This window comes from Platalea leucorodia (assembly GCF_965183815.1).
Source record: "Platalea leucorodia genome assembly, chromosome: 4".
Taxonomy (NCBI): domain Eukaryota; kingdom Metazoa; phylum Chordata; class Aves; order Pelecaniformes; family Threskiornithidae; genus Platalea; species Platalea leucorodia.
Genome location: NC_138826.1, coordinates 73,031,615 through 73,048,583, shown reverse-complemented (window position 1 = coordinate 73,048,583; position 16,969 = coordinate 73,031,615). Strand labels below are relative to the sequence as shown.

The 16,969-nt window shown below is 40.5% G+C and overlaps 1 protein-coding gene across 1 annotated transcript in view; it reads left to right on the top strand.

The window, feature by feature from the left end:
• Nucleotides 1-1,621: 1,621 nt before the first annotated feature.
• IFT56 (intraflagellar transport 56) overlaps nt 1,622-16,969 on the top strand; it is a gene marked incomplete at its 3' end in the record, with an annotated part of 48,808 nt that continues 33,460 nt past the window's right edge. Inside the window, exons 1-5 of the mRNA XM_082309240.1 lie at nt 1,622-1,678; nt 1,797-1,934; nt 2,339-2,431; nt 8,573-8,687; nt 16,338-16,387. Of these exons, the coding sequence (XP_082165366.1) occupies nt 1,676-1,678; nt 1,797-1,934; nt 2,339-2,431; nt 8,573-8,687; nt 16,338-16,387 (399 nt within the window). The 5' untranslated portion in view covers nt 1,622-1,675. The remainder of the gene's footprint in view (nt 1,679-1,796; nt 1,935-2,338; nt 2,432-8,572; nt 8,688-16,337; nt 16,388-16,969) is intronic.

Genomic DNA, 16,969 nt, shown 5'->3' with positions numbered 1-16,969 from the left:
CAACATAAAAACCCATTAAAATCAAATCTCTGAAAAGGAAAATTATTTCAGAATTATTTATGGAAAATTAATTTTCTTCTGACAGAAAGAATACCTTACGTAATAGGGAAGAGCTATAAAAGGAGACCAAATCACTGGCACACATTCTTTATCACTTTGACCGACTAACTCAAAATTAATTTCTTGCAGAGACATCCTCTGTGGGAGAGTGGATTATTTGCCTTCCTTCTTTATGACCCGTGGTATGAAAGCACACTCATAAGCAAGGGACACCATCATGGTATTGTTGTGCTCCTGTGGTTCCTGGTTGCAGAGTAACCTCTTGGGGACAGTTGCAAGCCAGGTGTGTCGTTCCTGGATCAAGGCATCTTGAAGTGATCAGGAGAAGGTGAATGTGGAACCCACGCTCTGAAGAAGCAGCACGCAGTTCTTTACTGCTGGACTATGTTACAGATGATTGCGGTGTGACAGGATATATTTATTCATACAAGAAAAGCCTCTTTTTCTCCTGACGGAGTGCAAAAATTTTTCTTCTCAAGGAAGGAAAAATGGTAGAAATGCAGATACCTCATTAGTCCTGTCCATGGACCTGTATTTTTTGGCTAGTTGAGCTGTCAGCAGTGTAATGTATTGGTCCTCTGCGCTGGAATTACTAATGGTGCAATTCAGGCAATACAAAAATGAAAGTTTGGGGAATTCCACCGCGTGGTGTTCCTCTGTAACTAGGAGAGATCTGTTTTATTCGCAGCAAACGGCAATGTCAGAGATGCTACAGGAAACAAGCGGTGCTTGAAAATTATCCAGAGTGTGCCAGAGAGATCAGCTACTGTATGCAGTTAAAATGTACACAACCCACATACCTAAGATTTTATATTATGCTCTCCATCTTTATAATTATAGAAATACAGATAGAGTGGCTATGTTTACCAGAAAAGTATAAACATCTGTGGGATTCCCTCCCCATAGGGCTGTCATGGGAGAGCGATCACCCCATGAAGATCAAGGGGAGAAGCTCTCTGGTCAATGGAAGAAGCTCTCTCGATCACCTTACAGACTGAGGGGGGTTGCTGACTACACGCATGTGAGACTCATTATGGCATGCCAGGGAAGAGCATTTTGGGATTGCACAAGACTTATTATGGGATGTTTAGGCGAAGGACCAAAGGTGGGGAAAGAAAGAGATCAAGGGGGCTTGGGGAGGAACCAGTATGGGACACAGGACAAGGGGATGAAAGGGGCTGGTGACGTGCGAACCGGTTGCTCGTCAGTACATTTCTCTGGCCGTGCCCTGCACCTGATCAGCACAGGGCCTCTTGTCTTCATCTTAAACTCCATTTCTAACCATTTTCCCGGGTGAGGGGACTCTCTGTTCTGCACGTGTGTGTGTATGGAGGTTTAAGCGCCGGCAGCCGGAATTAGACCGCAAGTCGTACGGGCCTCTGTGTCCGGGGTGCCAGCAACCGGAGAGACCGGTCGAGGGGCCGATCCCCCTCCCGTGGTCGCCACGCAGACCGCCGCTCACCGCAGCGGAGCGGAACCCTGGGGGGCGGCGCCAGTCGCCAGCCGGCGCCTATTCGCCGCCGCGCTCGGCTCTGCGCCGCCGCCTTCCGCCGTCCCTCGGTTACCCCGGCAACGGCGCCGTCGGCGGAGCTCGGAGCCCGGGCCCGGCGGCAGGATGGTGAGAGGCGGCGGCGGGGCGGGGGGCGCGGGGCGGCCGCGGCGTTTTCCCCACCTCGGGCGGGGGAAGCGCCGCCGAGGCCCCGCTCTGACGCGGCCCCGCTCTGCTCTCTGCCCAGATGCTCTCCCGGGCCAAGCCGGCTGTGGGGGGTACCCCGCCGCCGGGAGACAGGCGGAGGAAGAAAGGGAAGAAGGTGCCGCAGCTGGAAGAGCTCCTGGCCCTGAGGGACTTCACCGGCGCCATCGCCTTGCTGGAGGTAACGGCCGCGGCGGGGGCGGGGACCCCGGCCCGAGGGCGCGGCCGGCACCCCGGCTCTCCCGCTCCCCTCGGGAGAGCGGTACCGTCGTTGCCAGGCCTGTGCCCGACACGGCTGCGGGGCGAGGGGAGCCCTCCCCCTGCCTTGTGTCCCCCTCGCCTCCTGCCGCACCCCTTAGGCCCTGTTGCGGCAGCTTTTCCCCTCACTTCGCAGAACTAGGTTTGGCATGTGAGGGTTGCCTGCTGCTTCCCTTAGACATGTGAGAGCAGCTCCACTCCAGTAGCATCTACAGCTGTCAAACCATCCGTGATATAAAATGGCCTAGCATTACTTTGATTATCCGTGGGGCTTTATTAATTTTGTGGCAGCTGACAAAATACTTACATTCTTTCTTCTCTACAAAGTTTAAACGGCACGTGGGTGAGCAGGAGGAGGATGCTGACCTGTGGATCGGATACTCTGCCTTTCATTTGGGTGACTACAAGAGAGCACTGGAGGTAAGGTGGGGAAATCCTGCTCCCCAAGGTTGGAAATTGGGATGTTGTGATAAAGCGATGACAACAGGAGGAAGATGTTCTGTAATAGGGAACAGTTCTGCCAGCCAGTTAAGGTACAAATGTACAGTAATAAGGCAGATGCTGTGGAAAGCAGTTTGGATTGAAGGAAAAGGTACTTGCCTATGAAAATAGACCTTTTTTAATGTTACCTACTGTCTGATTTAATACTAGGCTCAGTAGCCTAATTTGCCCTTTTAAATGTCATAGCTCATGTCCTAAATTTTCCATTCCCTTTTTGCAGCTAGCTTTCCACAGTTTTGTTTTTCAGGTTTAGTTATGTCTTTGTCTTTGTTGTGTAGCTTATCTGTAATATGCATGCTTTTTTACTTCTTTCTTTAGAGGTTGATGCCCCTAGCCATTTAATGTACTTTATTGTTCTTCTTTATGTTTTCTTGTATTAGGTAGCTCAATGAAATGAGACATTTGTATTCTCCAAAAGCTTTAAGTCACTAAAAGACACATTGATTATTCAAATAGGCATACATTTTTAATATTGCACCATACAGTGCTGTTCTGTTTCTTTCAGTGTCTTAAGTCCATATGCAATTCTTTCTCGTGTCCGTTTATGTCTCCAATGAAGCTCAATTTGTTGCCAGTCAATTTGTTGCCAGCGTCCCTTGAATCCCTTTATCTTCTCAGTTGTGCTAGCATATTTCTCTGTAGATGTCTTAACAAATTTTTGTTGCCTGCCTTGCTCTGTACCTCTGAGGGCTTGGAATCCGTGTGCACACCAGAACAGGGAGTGTTGTGGAGAGCTGTGTGCTGGTACCCACAAGGCTGTGTATAAGCTGGTGGAGATTTGGAAGCAACTGAGTCTGCCTGAGCAGTGTTTGTCTCACTGCTGTATCCCTGCAGATGTGAATTGCTGGGTCCGTACAGTGCTTTATTGCACCATTTAAGACTTACTGGGTTTGGTCAATGTTATCTGGGGGAGATCTCCATCACGATGCACTGTGAAGTACAACTGTGCTCTGAGAAGACTTTTCGTGGTCTTTTAAATTGCTTTCCCTGGAAGAAATGTGAAAAACGGATGATAATTTGAAGTATTAACAAACGAAAATAACCATGGAGAAATAGATTATAGAACAATGATTACATTTTCCCTCTTAGATAAAATTAGGTGTTTAACTATAGTAATACATGGTCACATGGACAAGATTAATATGTGAGGCAGAAATAGAATTTCTAAAGCTTACGAGTAAGTTCACAAGGCACTTTCCCCTTGCTTTAAAAAATTGAAGAGGAAATATCCATTGGAGATGTTAGACATGTTCGGTGAATCAAATTGACAGCACACACAGTACAGAATGTAGAATAGTAGTATAGAACATAGTGGTAACTTAATAATCATGTTTCGAGTTGTGGGGTTTAAAGATTATGAATGTAACAAACAGTTGCTTTACTTAATTTACGTCTAGATGTTAGCTGTTAATTGGGAGTGAAAGTTATAAAAAAAGAAAAATGCTTGTATACAAATGAAAAATAGCTTGCAATTTCTTTGAAATAAATTCTGCTATTTGGAATACCCAGTAGGTACTTTTATAGCCAGAGTAGATTTAAAATGTTTCCTTCAATGAAAGTGTAACAGCATTTTTTATTTTGAGAGATTAGGTTTTGTATATGGTGTTTGATTCACCGCTAGGTGATGCTGTTGATTCAGGCTTTTAAAAACTGCAACATAGTTGTCTTTTTCCAGTTTTTCTGCCCAAGTAGGGACAATGAAAGGTATGTGTGCGTGGTTTGTGGTTGGTTTGTGTATTTGTTTTAAGTGAGAGATCACAGGGCCTATTTTTTCAGATTTAAGACTGATTTTTGGCACAGTGATGAATCCTGATAACTTCGTCATTTTGTGATGGCATGTGGGAAATGAGCCTGTGCCTCTCAACCTAGTTTCTTTTGGGACAGAACACTGTGCTTGTAATTCCCAGGCTTGAAGCAATCAAGCGGAAGAGTGCTGACTGGAGGCTGAATTGCCTTTCAGTTATCAGCTTCAAGGCTGAAGTGTAATGCTCTGTCTTTTCTGCTGTGTTACAGAGGCATTGTTACTGTATTCTCAAGGACAAATTCCTTGATTATCTATACTCTCTAGATCTTGCAGCACTCTTTGGGGTGTGCTGAGAGCACTGTAAATAAAACACTATGTGTACAAGATTCTGCAGAATTCTCCAGAGTCATATTAAATGATTCACACTCCTAAGTGCCTGCAAGTGACAACGCATAGTCTCTGTCACTATATTCCCAGTCTATGATTTGTATTCCATATACCTGATGAGGCTCTTCAGAAATTCTGCTGCTCAATAATCCTTTTATTTATAATGATACTTTCATAGTGAGCCAGGAGCGCTGGTTGCATAGCAACTTTTGGAGAGGCTTGGGAATGGGGGTGAGGTGGCCATCATCTGCTACTGGGAGAAGCAGGGAAAAAATGAAAAACACACAGATCTCCGGCTCCGAGAATATCTTCAGAGAGAATGACAGCAAAATATCTGGCACATTCCTATGAGAGAATTCACATTCTGTTTTCATAGGCACACCAACAGTCAGGTGTTCTCTAGGTGGAGCTCTAACCTCAGCTTCGCTAGGGTCACACTTTCCTCTTCTTAGTAGGTAGATGCCTTTCTACAAAAGTTCTTCTACCTTCGCTATCCCTAGAGGGGCAAAAACCCACCTGTCTTTCTGCCATGACTTGTTCATAACACTAATCTTAAACCATTTCTGAAAGAATTCCCAACATCACTCAAGGACCAGAATCTGAGCATCAGTCCAATGATTCTGTTTCTGAGTTGCCTGATCTTATAAATTGAAGCAGCCAGGACCTAAGAAAGGGAGGGTTATAAGACATATTTGAGGTATTGACAATTTAAGAGAGGAATTGGCGAGGGCAGGTGTGCTGCTAGGTTGGGTTCAAGAACAGGTTTCACATTTGCACTCTGCACCTTCTGACCGGGCTTAGGCCCACAGGATGCTGGCATGGTACAGCTGCCAGACATGGTAATGCCATTTTGGCTCATCAGCTGCCCATGTGAGAGCGGAGCATGATCCCTGAGCCAGAGCCTTCAATGCATTGTTTCTGTCAAAATCTCACAAACTACAGCCAGGGATTTAAACAGTCTCTCCTATCTGCTGCCTCCCTCCTAGCAGAGAATCAGGAGCCGTTCCACGTCTTCACTGAATGGGACCTCCTGCCTACCCTGACTTGGCTCAAGATAATTTCAGTCAAACAGTGGATCATGAAAGGAATAGGGGTATACTAGGGTAATGGCTCATCCATGAGCAATATCTGGTCTTGCTCGAGTAATTCTGTAGGAAGTGTGAGAATACAGGTACACTTAAGTTCCTGACAGCTGAAGCTAGAAAGTAAAAGATGGATTTTTGGCTCTAGGAAGTTCTCTAGGCTTCTCTGTCATGACTGTAGCCAGATTACGATGAGTATCTCCACATCTCCTTTGAGCGCTTGTGGGACAGCACTATAGGTTGGCCTGTTTATTGGCTCTTCAGGGTCTGTGTTTATGGGGTTGGAGAATCCAGACAAGTAATAAGGGCATTGAGCAGAATCCTGCTGGCCTCAGCATTGTCAGTAGGTGTCCATACTTGTAGGCAATCAACCTGGGAGCCTGCTTTTGAGGAAAAGTGCATGTGTCTTGTGATAGGGGCAAGAGGTGGAAGAAGGTGAAATAGCTAGAAGTTATTATACTCCTGGCTGGCAAAAATATGCCACAGGTTGACTGTTGGGAAAGCTTTTGGAGTATTTAGTTTGTTTGGTTTTATTGTTTTTTTTGGAGAGGAGGGGGGAAGGCTCTTGTGAAGTAGTCTTTGAGAGACTGATGTTGAATGCCTTTTAGTGAGGAAAGGCACAACAGCACATAGTCTGGGCTCATGGCCCAGAACTACAGGGTAAGGAGCACTAATAGTCCTCATTTTTATTTACTGTGTCTCCATAGATTCACATTGGTACTGCTAGAGCACTCTTTATTTATTGCTTGCTTTGAATGGCCAGGCCAGAACATGACTTGTGTTTATGCACTTTGTCTTTTCTAATTAATCTGCCTGAAGCCATAGCCGAAAGAGACCTTTGGGTGCATTTAATCTGAACGGATTTTGAAAGATTCCAGATGGTCCCAATAAACAGCAGTAGCCTGTCTGTCAGAGCGCCATGACAGGCCTACGTCAAGACTGAACTGGCCTCAGTAGGAAAGGTTGGCCTCTATGTAAATATTTTCTTTTTATTTTTATTTATTTATTTTAAATCTTCTTGAAGGACAGCTAGTCCCTGAAGTACTAGCAAGACTGAGCTGGCTTTTAAGGGCATACCTTGCCAATATCTTCTCTGTTTGGGAGTGCAGTTTACTTTCACTTGGCAACAGAAAAAAAAAAAAAATCTTTATGCTTGCAAGCTATAAACTTTATTGTTGTCAGCATGTTTCTGTTCTTGGGATTCACTGTCCTTTGGGCATGGCTTATTTTATCTACTGCTATATATACGTCTTTGCCTTTCCCCCAGAGGTAAGAAGTCTTCCACCCGTAGTGGCACAATCTGGTAAACTCTCCCTAGGCAGCGGGAAATTCCAATTCATATGTTTGGAGGAAGAGTAGAGAGTCGGCAAGGGGTTGTGTTGCTGGGAGGGATGAGAGGCTTGCGGTGATTGGGAAGTATGTGGATGGCATTCTTTCAGCAGGTCTTGTGAGAACCTTGTGTGACCCTGCCTGCTTTGTCTTATGCTGCCTGCTGGACATGACTGGATGGAGTGCAGGAGAACCAGCAGGAGGCACTTTCACTGGGATGGTCCTTGCTAGTAATTTAACAGACACCTAACAGAGGAAAAAAAATGGCATCAAGAGGTCTCCCTGCCTCTGTTTTTAGTACCTGTTGTTACGCAGAGCAAATATGTTTATCTTCAGGAATATCAGTTTGGTAGCTGCAAAGTTTTTCTTCATTAGAAAAGTAGAGTGAAAGATTGATCTGTTAAGTTTTTACTGTTTCACAAATAGCAAGAAATGAAGCAGTTCATGTAACTATTAAGGGATATGGAATGAATGTGGATGTGTAAGAAATCTAGAATATGCTATATCTAGTGGTTTTCTATAGCTGTTGGCTCTAAGTTTCAAAATGGAAAATGGTGAAATTAGGCACAGTTTAGTAATATTTACTATAATTGTATCTTTATCTATTAGCAAATCTTGAATTTGCCCAATACCAACTTGTAGGCTTGTATTCAATGCAGTGGTCTCCAAACAATTTTGATCATGCACCCCTGTCAGTAAAAAAATTTTTAGCACGCTCCCCCAATATACATACATATATATATATTTATAAATTATATGCACGTACTACTGTACTAACATGTAATTATAAAACATACACAAAAATAGAAATTAAAAAAGGATGAGATAAAGATGAAATAAACATGATTTTAAAAATAATTATTTTAGCTATTAATGGTACCAAAAATTGTTTTCTTCCTGCACCCGACGGTATTGTCTTGCACAACCGCTGGGGTGCACACACCCCACTTAGGAGACCACTGGTTTAATCTATACTAAGACACTACCTACAGGTTTATAAAAGCATGTTTAACACTTGTTCCAGTAAGTATTCACAAAGAGATTTTCCTGGTGTTTGTGGCTCCCAGGCTTTGACTGGAGGAGAAGTTAGGAAAGCATCAGAAAAGACTGAGGAAAAGTTGGTTATGTTGGTGCCTTTATAACTTTAATATATTAATCATATTTTGTATTTATAAATAATAACATATTTATAATAATATATAAGTATATAATAATATAAATACATTTTTATACATTTATAACTTCAGTATTGACAGAATTCATGCTCCTACAGTGAAGATTTAGAGCACTGCTTGCTCCTGTTGTCTGTTCTGTTGCTGTAAACAAAAAAGAGCTAGGGACGTATCTTAGGTTAAAATGCAATAGTTTTGTTGTAAGGACTGCAATGAACTTGAGAATAAGTCATTTGATCTCAATAATTTAATGATACATTGTAAAATGGTGGAAGAAAGAATGATATTTAATACAAGTCTGTGCTATTATGCATTTTTAAAAAATCAACCCTCTCCTCTGTTACAGGAATATGAGGCCTTAACCAAACAACCAGCTTGCAATCCAGATGTTTGGGTGAACCTCGCCTGTACCTACTTCTTTCTGGGGATGTATACACAAGCTGAACAAGCAGCCTTGAAAGGTGAGATGTATGTCTCTGATGGAAAGGACTGCTTGTTGACTTGAACAGTTAAAGTGATTTCCAGAGAAAGTATTCAATGCTTTTTTTTCATAGGAATAAAGGATACTTTTGAGCAAAGCTTTTTGGTTTGGGTTTTTTTGTTTGGGTGTTTTTTTCATTTAGTAGAAGAGTTATGATGCAGTTTGCTTCCTAAAAATACCTTGGGCAGGTGGAGCAGCTGGAACGGAAAGAAGCATCTGGACAATAATTTCTCTTATTAATTTCTAAATACAAAACCCAGCATATGCTGAGCAGCAACAAAAAGTTCTTTTTCTTTTGACTGATTCCATGTCTGATCCAGTGCAGATGTAGCTAATTAGGCTGGTGAAATTATCAAAAAATAAGCATCTGAGAGAGTTCAGCATTCTCCCTGATGTGGACAAGAACTTTGGTTATGGAGTTTGAGTGACTTAGTAGGTGGTCTTGTTGCTTATAAGTCAGATATTAGGTATCTGATTCTTCAAGGCATGGAGTTCACTGCAGTCACATTGTTACAGTTCTACTTTAATCTGAACATGCGTGCGATCATTTAAAGAAGAGGAATGGAAATTAGATTCCAAGGCAACTTTTACTGCCTAAAAATGTCTCTGCAGTTTAATTTTGTTACCCCTCACTTTCTATTTATCTTAGTGATTTATATTGTTTCCCATAACTATAGTATCTCAGTACTTTCTAAGTAGAATTAATAGTAGTAATGTTCTCAGTCAAATTCTGACTCTTGCCTTTTTAGGATAAAACTCTTACTGAAGTACGGGTTTTTTCTTTTCTTTCTTAGTCTTCTAGTCTTGGGCTGAAAATAGGGTAGGGAGAAAATAATTGTGTACTTTCTTCTACTATCAAGAGGTGCCTTCAAAAACTACAGTTTTGTAGTATTTTTTAGAAATAATTAGATTCTCGTATCCCTTTAAAATCCTCTGAAAGTTCATGCTGAGCTCGAATCCCACAACTGGAAATGTTTTGTTTCCAACTGTAAAAAGTTTCATGCAGAGCTTTGTGATCTGTAGTGTTCAAGAGGTGCGTAAATTTCTAATATTCACAGATAATAACTTAATCTTTAATGTACCACAAGTTTAAGCTTTGGAGATTACAATCTAGGACTTGAACTGGAATCTAAAAATAATTGGGCTATAGAGCCTGAGGTGTCACTTTGACCTAAACTGTGGAGGAAGCAAGCGGCTGCATCCTGTACCAGTCAGAGTCATTGTCATCAGCTTCACATCATGTGAATTACAGTAATCCATTCTAGAGATGACAGATACACAGCTGGGCATGCACCTTTATTAACTGTGAGCTGGAAGTGAGGGAAGGTTAATTTTTTCATGCCCCTTCAGATTAGTTCATAGTAGCATGGTGAATGGCAGGGTAGGGGGTGTGGTTAGTGGTACTCGGGTGCTGGAGGAAAGGATAGGAATATTAAGAAAGAAGTGCAAGATGTCGGGAGTGTAGCTGAGGGAGGGAACAGAAAATAACTGAGCGCTTATGCTAGTAATATCAGTTCCTGATTTTATGTAATTGTTTAAGAAGGAGAGCATGCCAGTTTTTATAGTGAGGTGCTAAACCTTTCTTCTGAGTGCTGTAATACTGATGATTTCTGGCTACTTAAGTTCGGTGGTGAGGCAGTCACAGCTGAAGATTTGTAATGTTTGTTCTTTCTCCATTGAAGGCTTCCAAGTGTTGTATGTTCCCCTTTCCACTCCCATCACTTCAGTCTTTCTTACACTGAGATTGGACCATTTCATTTTCGCTCAAGACAGATCCTCTTTTAGGTTTTTTTAACATCTTAGGATTGCATCAGTGATGGCTGTTTGCAATATATTATTGACAGCTGCGTCATAACATCTTGTGATCTCTTCCATTATTTTGCAAAGATCCTGAAGAAGTAAAATATTTCATTGGATATAGACACAACAGGTGAAGTCTCTAGAAGAACACCGTTTATCCAGTACTGCCTTGAATACGGCTGAAAAAATGATAGGTAGTGTTAGTGTTGGGCTGCTTACCATTGCTATTTTGGGATTATTTTGCCTGAATTGTTGCATACTGCTTGCTGTTTATTGCTGCAGTTATGCTAAGCCCCTGAAAGTAGCATAGTGCTAAAACAAATGAGGGAGAAATAATTTATTTTCAGCTATAATTCTAAATTTCTTCAGTGATGGAATCTGTGTGTGAAAGGGAACATAAAAGTCAGCTAGCTTTCTGGAACAGATTTTCCACACAAACATGTAGATATCTAGAAATCAAATAGAAGTTCCTTCTTGCCAGGTAGTGTTGCTATTGCTTAAGAAAAATATTGTTAACTGTCTAAGGAAAAATATGCAGGATATTTTAAAAATAGGAAATAAGCATTAAAAGCCACGAAGTAATTATTGCATTTCATACAAGATATGTAGTCCACAATCTCTTGTGGAGCAAGGTTTTATGTTTATTTTATAATAGATGTGAAGTGTTCTCTTAGCTCGTCATTACTTAATTAAAATTTCATGGTACATTCTCTCACAAAAGAATAAATCTGTGTATCAAAAGTCATATAAACTAGAATTACTGAAAATATAACCTAAAAAGTAGAGCAAAAAGTCAATAAAGAAAAATCCTTCTTTGAAGGTTTTTCATTACAGTTGTACTTTATCTCCTCTAGGCTTTCTGCCAAATTCCTTTCAGATATATCTGGCTTCTTTTTTCCTGCTGTCCCCTTACATTTCAGTTACTAATGTTCCTGGATCTGAGGTGAAGGTAGAGTTACTTCAAGTCAGCTACTGTTGTTTCGTAGTCATCTTATAGTGAAGCTGCCAAGTGATGCTTTGTTTACTCCTTTTGCATCCGTGCTCTCATACATTGGCTGAACATATGTTTTCCATGCTGCGTGCTAGCCCATCTAGTCTTGGGAGAAAAAGGCTGAAAGTCTTCATCTTGGTTTAATAAATAATAATAATAATAAATTACTATTTTTTAATTATAAAACCAAATAATCTTATGTTGCATTCCCAGTTCCTGTGCCTTGCAAAGGACAAGGACCAGAAACTCGGCCTGGCACACTTGCATGGTGATCCTGGCAATGGATCCCAGTGTTTAGAAGCCTGCATAGTGCTCTCAGAAGTCGTTGGCTAGCACTGCATTAAGAAAAACACAAGAACTACCAGTGTTCTTTTAAACCACAAAATGTGCACATAAGTGGGGCTGCAGTTAAATCTGTTATGAAAAACAGTCTTTTTAGGATAAATGGAATTTTACAATTAAATTTAAGATTCATGCACAGACAGGATTGTGTTGCTGAACCAGTCATTAAAGTTCTTTTTTTTTCCTTTTTTTTTTTTCTCCCTTCTAATTTTTGAACGGGCAAAGCTTTAATTACTTCTTCACAACTCTGCATGTGTCAGATCTGAATGTGGTTTAACTGAACAGAGATACTTCTCATTTTACAGCCAATACTGGAAAGAGCAATATAGTACAAAAGCAGAACAGAGATGGGTTAGTAAGAACAATGACATTTTCCAAACCAGTTTTGCTTATGCATGTACTAATGTTTGCCATGTGTTAGATAGTTGTCACCAGTGAAAATGTGCAGTTACAAGCGGGCATGAAAAAGTTGCTGGGTTTTCTTTTTCTTTAGACTGCATGTTCACCTACATGCAAAATTGCCTGCTTTCTGCTTGTACTGTGTTTCTTGAGAACAGTAGTTCATTTTCATTGCATTTTAGCTGTGGTTTTGAACCAGCAGAGTTCAATATATGGAACTTTCAAAGTGCACAAGTGAAAATATCAACTTATACATATTTAAACTTCAAAAGCTACTAACCTTATTTTCTTGTTTTGCTTTTTGAAGTATAGTAGAATCTACAGAACAGGAATAATTGATAGTTTTTTGCTTCAATGATCTTTAAATTACTGTGCTTAGGCATGACTGAAATGAGATGTGTATATATTGCAAGTAACTGAACACAGCTGAACTGGCTTTTAAGTATTTTGGGAATGGGAAAATTTCAATAAATGTCCTCTGTAAATTTCATTCAAGAAAATTCTGAACAGTTGAGCTATTCAAGTGTGTGTAAGTGTGAACCTCACTGTTGGACCATGTTTTTTCTGAACATTTTTCCCATACCCTTGCATTTTTCCTCCACCAGTGAGACTGTGGTTCTGGGGCACAGAGGGCTTCATTCAGCTACTGTATTCAGGTGAGCAGGATGTTGTTTCTCAGGGACAGGAAAATAAGGTTTCCTCTGGTCATATTTTCTGTGCTGTCGGGCTGGAACCTTCTCAGCACTGTTTCATTCCTACCAGCTCCTGCTATGTATGTTTAAGACGTGTTCTATGTCTGTTAATGTGTGAAGTGCTGCTATAGTGTAGGCATTATGTCTGCTAGATGGGATTTGTTAATGCTGGATGCATGACCAGCGTTGCCTTGCGCTCTTACAAGAGGGCACAAATGCCAGATTGTCCATGACTGTGTTTCATTGCCATCTTACTGCCTGTGGCAGCTATATGGAACCCACCAAAGAGTCTGAGCTGCCATTTCTAGTGAGCTTAACATTTTGTTTAATAATTAGTGAAGATAACTGTCTTCACTCTTATTGTAGCTGTTTGTTATATTTTAACAAATACTTCGCTAGGTGCCTGTTCAGTGTCAGCACATAAAAATATACAGAACACTTCTAAGATCAACGTCAACTATGACTGTAATGCCTGGAACATCAGCACTGATCATGACAAAAATTCTAGTGTAGGAATATCGGTGCGTTTCCTGGCTGGAAAGAGATATATCCTATCCAGCTACCTCAGTGATGTCTTTAGCACAAGGCCAATGCTAGACCTGGAGCAGCGTCCAGTTTGTTGCCATGCAGCATTGTCATCATGTTTCATTACAATCCCTAGATTGCTTAGTACTGATTAAAAAAAAAAAAAAAAAAAAGTACAGTCCTCTTCTTGAAAAAGTAGGACAGGAAAAGAAGATTGTGCATCCTTGTGGCATTAATAGATCAGTGACAGTGAAATTCAGTAGCAGCAGAGAATAATAAAATAACAAGCCTAATGTCCCTTAAAAATCATTATCTTTGATAAGGCAGTTGTGTCAATCACTGGAGCAGGAAGTGATAACAGCTTTAGCCAATATTCATAACCAAATTCTTTCTGGAAACTAATCTGACCTTGTTCATATGTTTCCTTTTCTTCCTCAAAAAATGCATTTGGCACTGGGAGAAAAGAAACTGCGGATATTGAATGTTTCCAAGGTTCTGCTTACTATATCGACAGGACTATATTTTCTTGGTTTTTGCCCTTCTCCTCTGGCTGACATTAAGCAAAAGTGTATTGTTTTAAAGAATATCAAATGGATAGTATCATATAATATCTTAGGAAGCAGGACATTTTTTCTCGCTCCATATATCCATGCACACCATCAGAGCTCAGGTTTCATCTTTTGCCCGTTTTTAGGTGTAAAATAACGTGGACTAACCCTCCAGCTTTTGCCAAGAAGTAAGTAATAATTTTGATGTCAGATCAGATGCCAGATTTGTGAGGGCAGCACTGCAGTCATTGGCTGACCAGGAAACAAGAATTCCTCGGTGTAGATTCTTGAGGGAGTATTGCTTGCAAGTCACAATTTTCACAGTGAAGCTAATGCTTCACTCAAAAGAAAAAAAAAAAAAAGAAACAAAACCTACTCAGAAAAGGAACATTGGTGTCTTTACCCATAGTACTGTGATTATACAATATGTTATTTTCAGTGTAAATCCCACAATCTGTCCTGCTTATATTTTTGGAGTCTTTGATGGTCAAATGTTTTGAATTGTGAGGGGTGGTTGTGGTTGGTTTAACTTTCGCACAAAAGCACATGTGGGGTCCATGTGCAACCCTTCTAAACTTTGATATTAAAACCTATCAATTAATGCTGGGGCATATGTGGAGTTACCACAGTATCATTGCTGACAACATTGTGAAGAACATGCATTTAAATTAAGCTACTCTAACTTTCTAACTCAACGGATGAAGTCATTTCTAGAATGTACTATCGTGTCAGTTATGCTACTACTGCTGCTTATATAATATTGATTGTAGATCAGAAAAACTTTCCACTCTTTGATAGTTAGACTAATAAGAATTCCCACATATATCCTAGATTGAAGACCATTTGGCTTCTTAACAACTTCATGTTCTGTTAGTAATACCTCACAAGATGTTGTGGTTTTGTGAGAACTCTCTCATACAGCCTTTGCCTTTTGAGACTTCTCCGTTCTAGCAGTTCTTTAAAGATACGGTTCACTGTCCTCCTTTTTCTAGGAACATGGTTAAATAACACAGCTTGGGAAGGAGAAAAGGGGAGAAATAATTGCTGTGCCTGTCAGAAGTAGGTAGACAGCCTTACACTGCCAACCTGATGAGAATGGCTTGGGTTTTGGCGTTGTTCACTGTGTTACAAAGTTTTCTTACTATGTGGAGAAAGAGTAAGAAGTCTGGAAATCTCTCCCTAAATTGCTTTAAAAAGATCTAACTTATTACTAGAAAATTCCATCTTGGAGGGAGGGAGGGAAGAGGTTTTGGTGGTTTGAGCCCTCTTTCATGGTTTAGGATGTCAGAAGAATTATAGCCTTGTGTTACAGGCCATTGCTTTGCTAACTCTGCACTTTAGTGGCCTCATAAACACAGTAATTCTGCTTTTTGTAAAGATTCCATGTACATCCTTTCTGTGGAACATAGATTGCCAGCTGGTTGGTCTGAGCAAGAATGAGTGTGCTCATTAACTGAGTAGGCTAAAGAAAATACAGGAAACAAGGGAAGGCTTTTTGGAAGATTGCTTGCAAAAGAAATTAATAGCTCTGTTGGACAAGGACCTTTGTCACTCTCAGTGAAGCACAAGGCTCTCCCTAGTGACTTAAAGCTCTACAGTTAACAATTTGTGTCATATGGAATGAGTTAAATGGAATTCCTAATCCTGCTAGAGCAAGAAATTTCATGAACTTTAGTGGCTCTAGAAAGGAGATGTCTCCCTTAAATTTCTTGCCATATCTTAGTTTGAATCTTATCTGCTCTGACTGCAGGATTCTTTCATGTGCCTTTTGTTCCTAAGGAGAGAAGAAATATTAGAACTACGTATGATATAATGTGCATACGTAACAAAATGGTAGCCACAAAGGGTTTTGCAATACACTGGAAGCTGACAAGATTCCTAGAATTATGAATCACAACTTACTTGAAATATGACATATTGTAGAAGGAGCCTTGATTATGAGTTTGTCTGTTGCTGCTTTTTATTTTGTAAAAGATGCTGTGCTCTGTGTCACTTGTGCAAAATCAGAGAGCTATCCAGAAAGCTCTGCAGGCAAATGATTGTGCAATTCACAAAAGTTTTAAAGCTCATGGAAGGCAGAGGCTGACAAAAAGTTATTTTCAACAGGGATTTCAAAAGAAAGGGGCAAGGAATGAAGATAGGAAGCAGGAAGGCCTTTCAACCACTAAAATTGGTAAAACCTGCCCCAGGGCATGACCTGCAAAGAATTGTACTTGGGCTAGTTAATGAAAGGATATGGGTGCATGTATGTCTATTGAGAAAGGGAGTTAAAAATAAAATAGAGACACCCTGAGTTGTTCTTTGCAGTGATGCTTACTGAATTTTCCTTACAGCACCTAAGAGTCGTCTCCAGAACCGTTTACTCTTTCACCTGGCACATAAGGTATGATGTCTTTTCTTCACTCATGCTTTGTTTGTTTTCTTTTCAGTTGGGTAATGTGTAATTTATGCTGGCAACCTGGCAGAATAATTAAAATGTCTGTGGTGGCAGGAGAACAAACATTTTTCAAAACCACCCTACTGTATTAAAATGTGGAGGAGAAAGTAAGTGTGAAAACATGATCTCAGAATAGATGCCCTCAGCATGTATCTAAGGAAAGTCTTACCAACTCACTGCAAGTAAGTCATACAACAGGAACTTGATGGTGTTTTTGATCACAAGGGACCTGGGACTGGAATAGAATCAGAAATGTATAAGCCACTCCTTTTTCTTTTTCTTTGAAGTGTACCAACTTTTCCTAACTCACAGCTGTCTTATACTTAGCAATTTGAGCAAAATGTTCTATATGCTATTACTGATCCTCTTAAGTCATTCAGTGTCCAAGAAGTAATATTGTTTATAGCATGAAATTTACTTTCCTTTAATTTCAACGACAATTAAATGCTTATTTCATTTACCACACATAGCTATCTTCCCTTAAATTTGGGTTTGCACCATCCTGTGTTATACTTAACAAGTATTGTG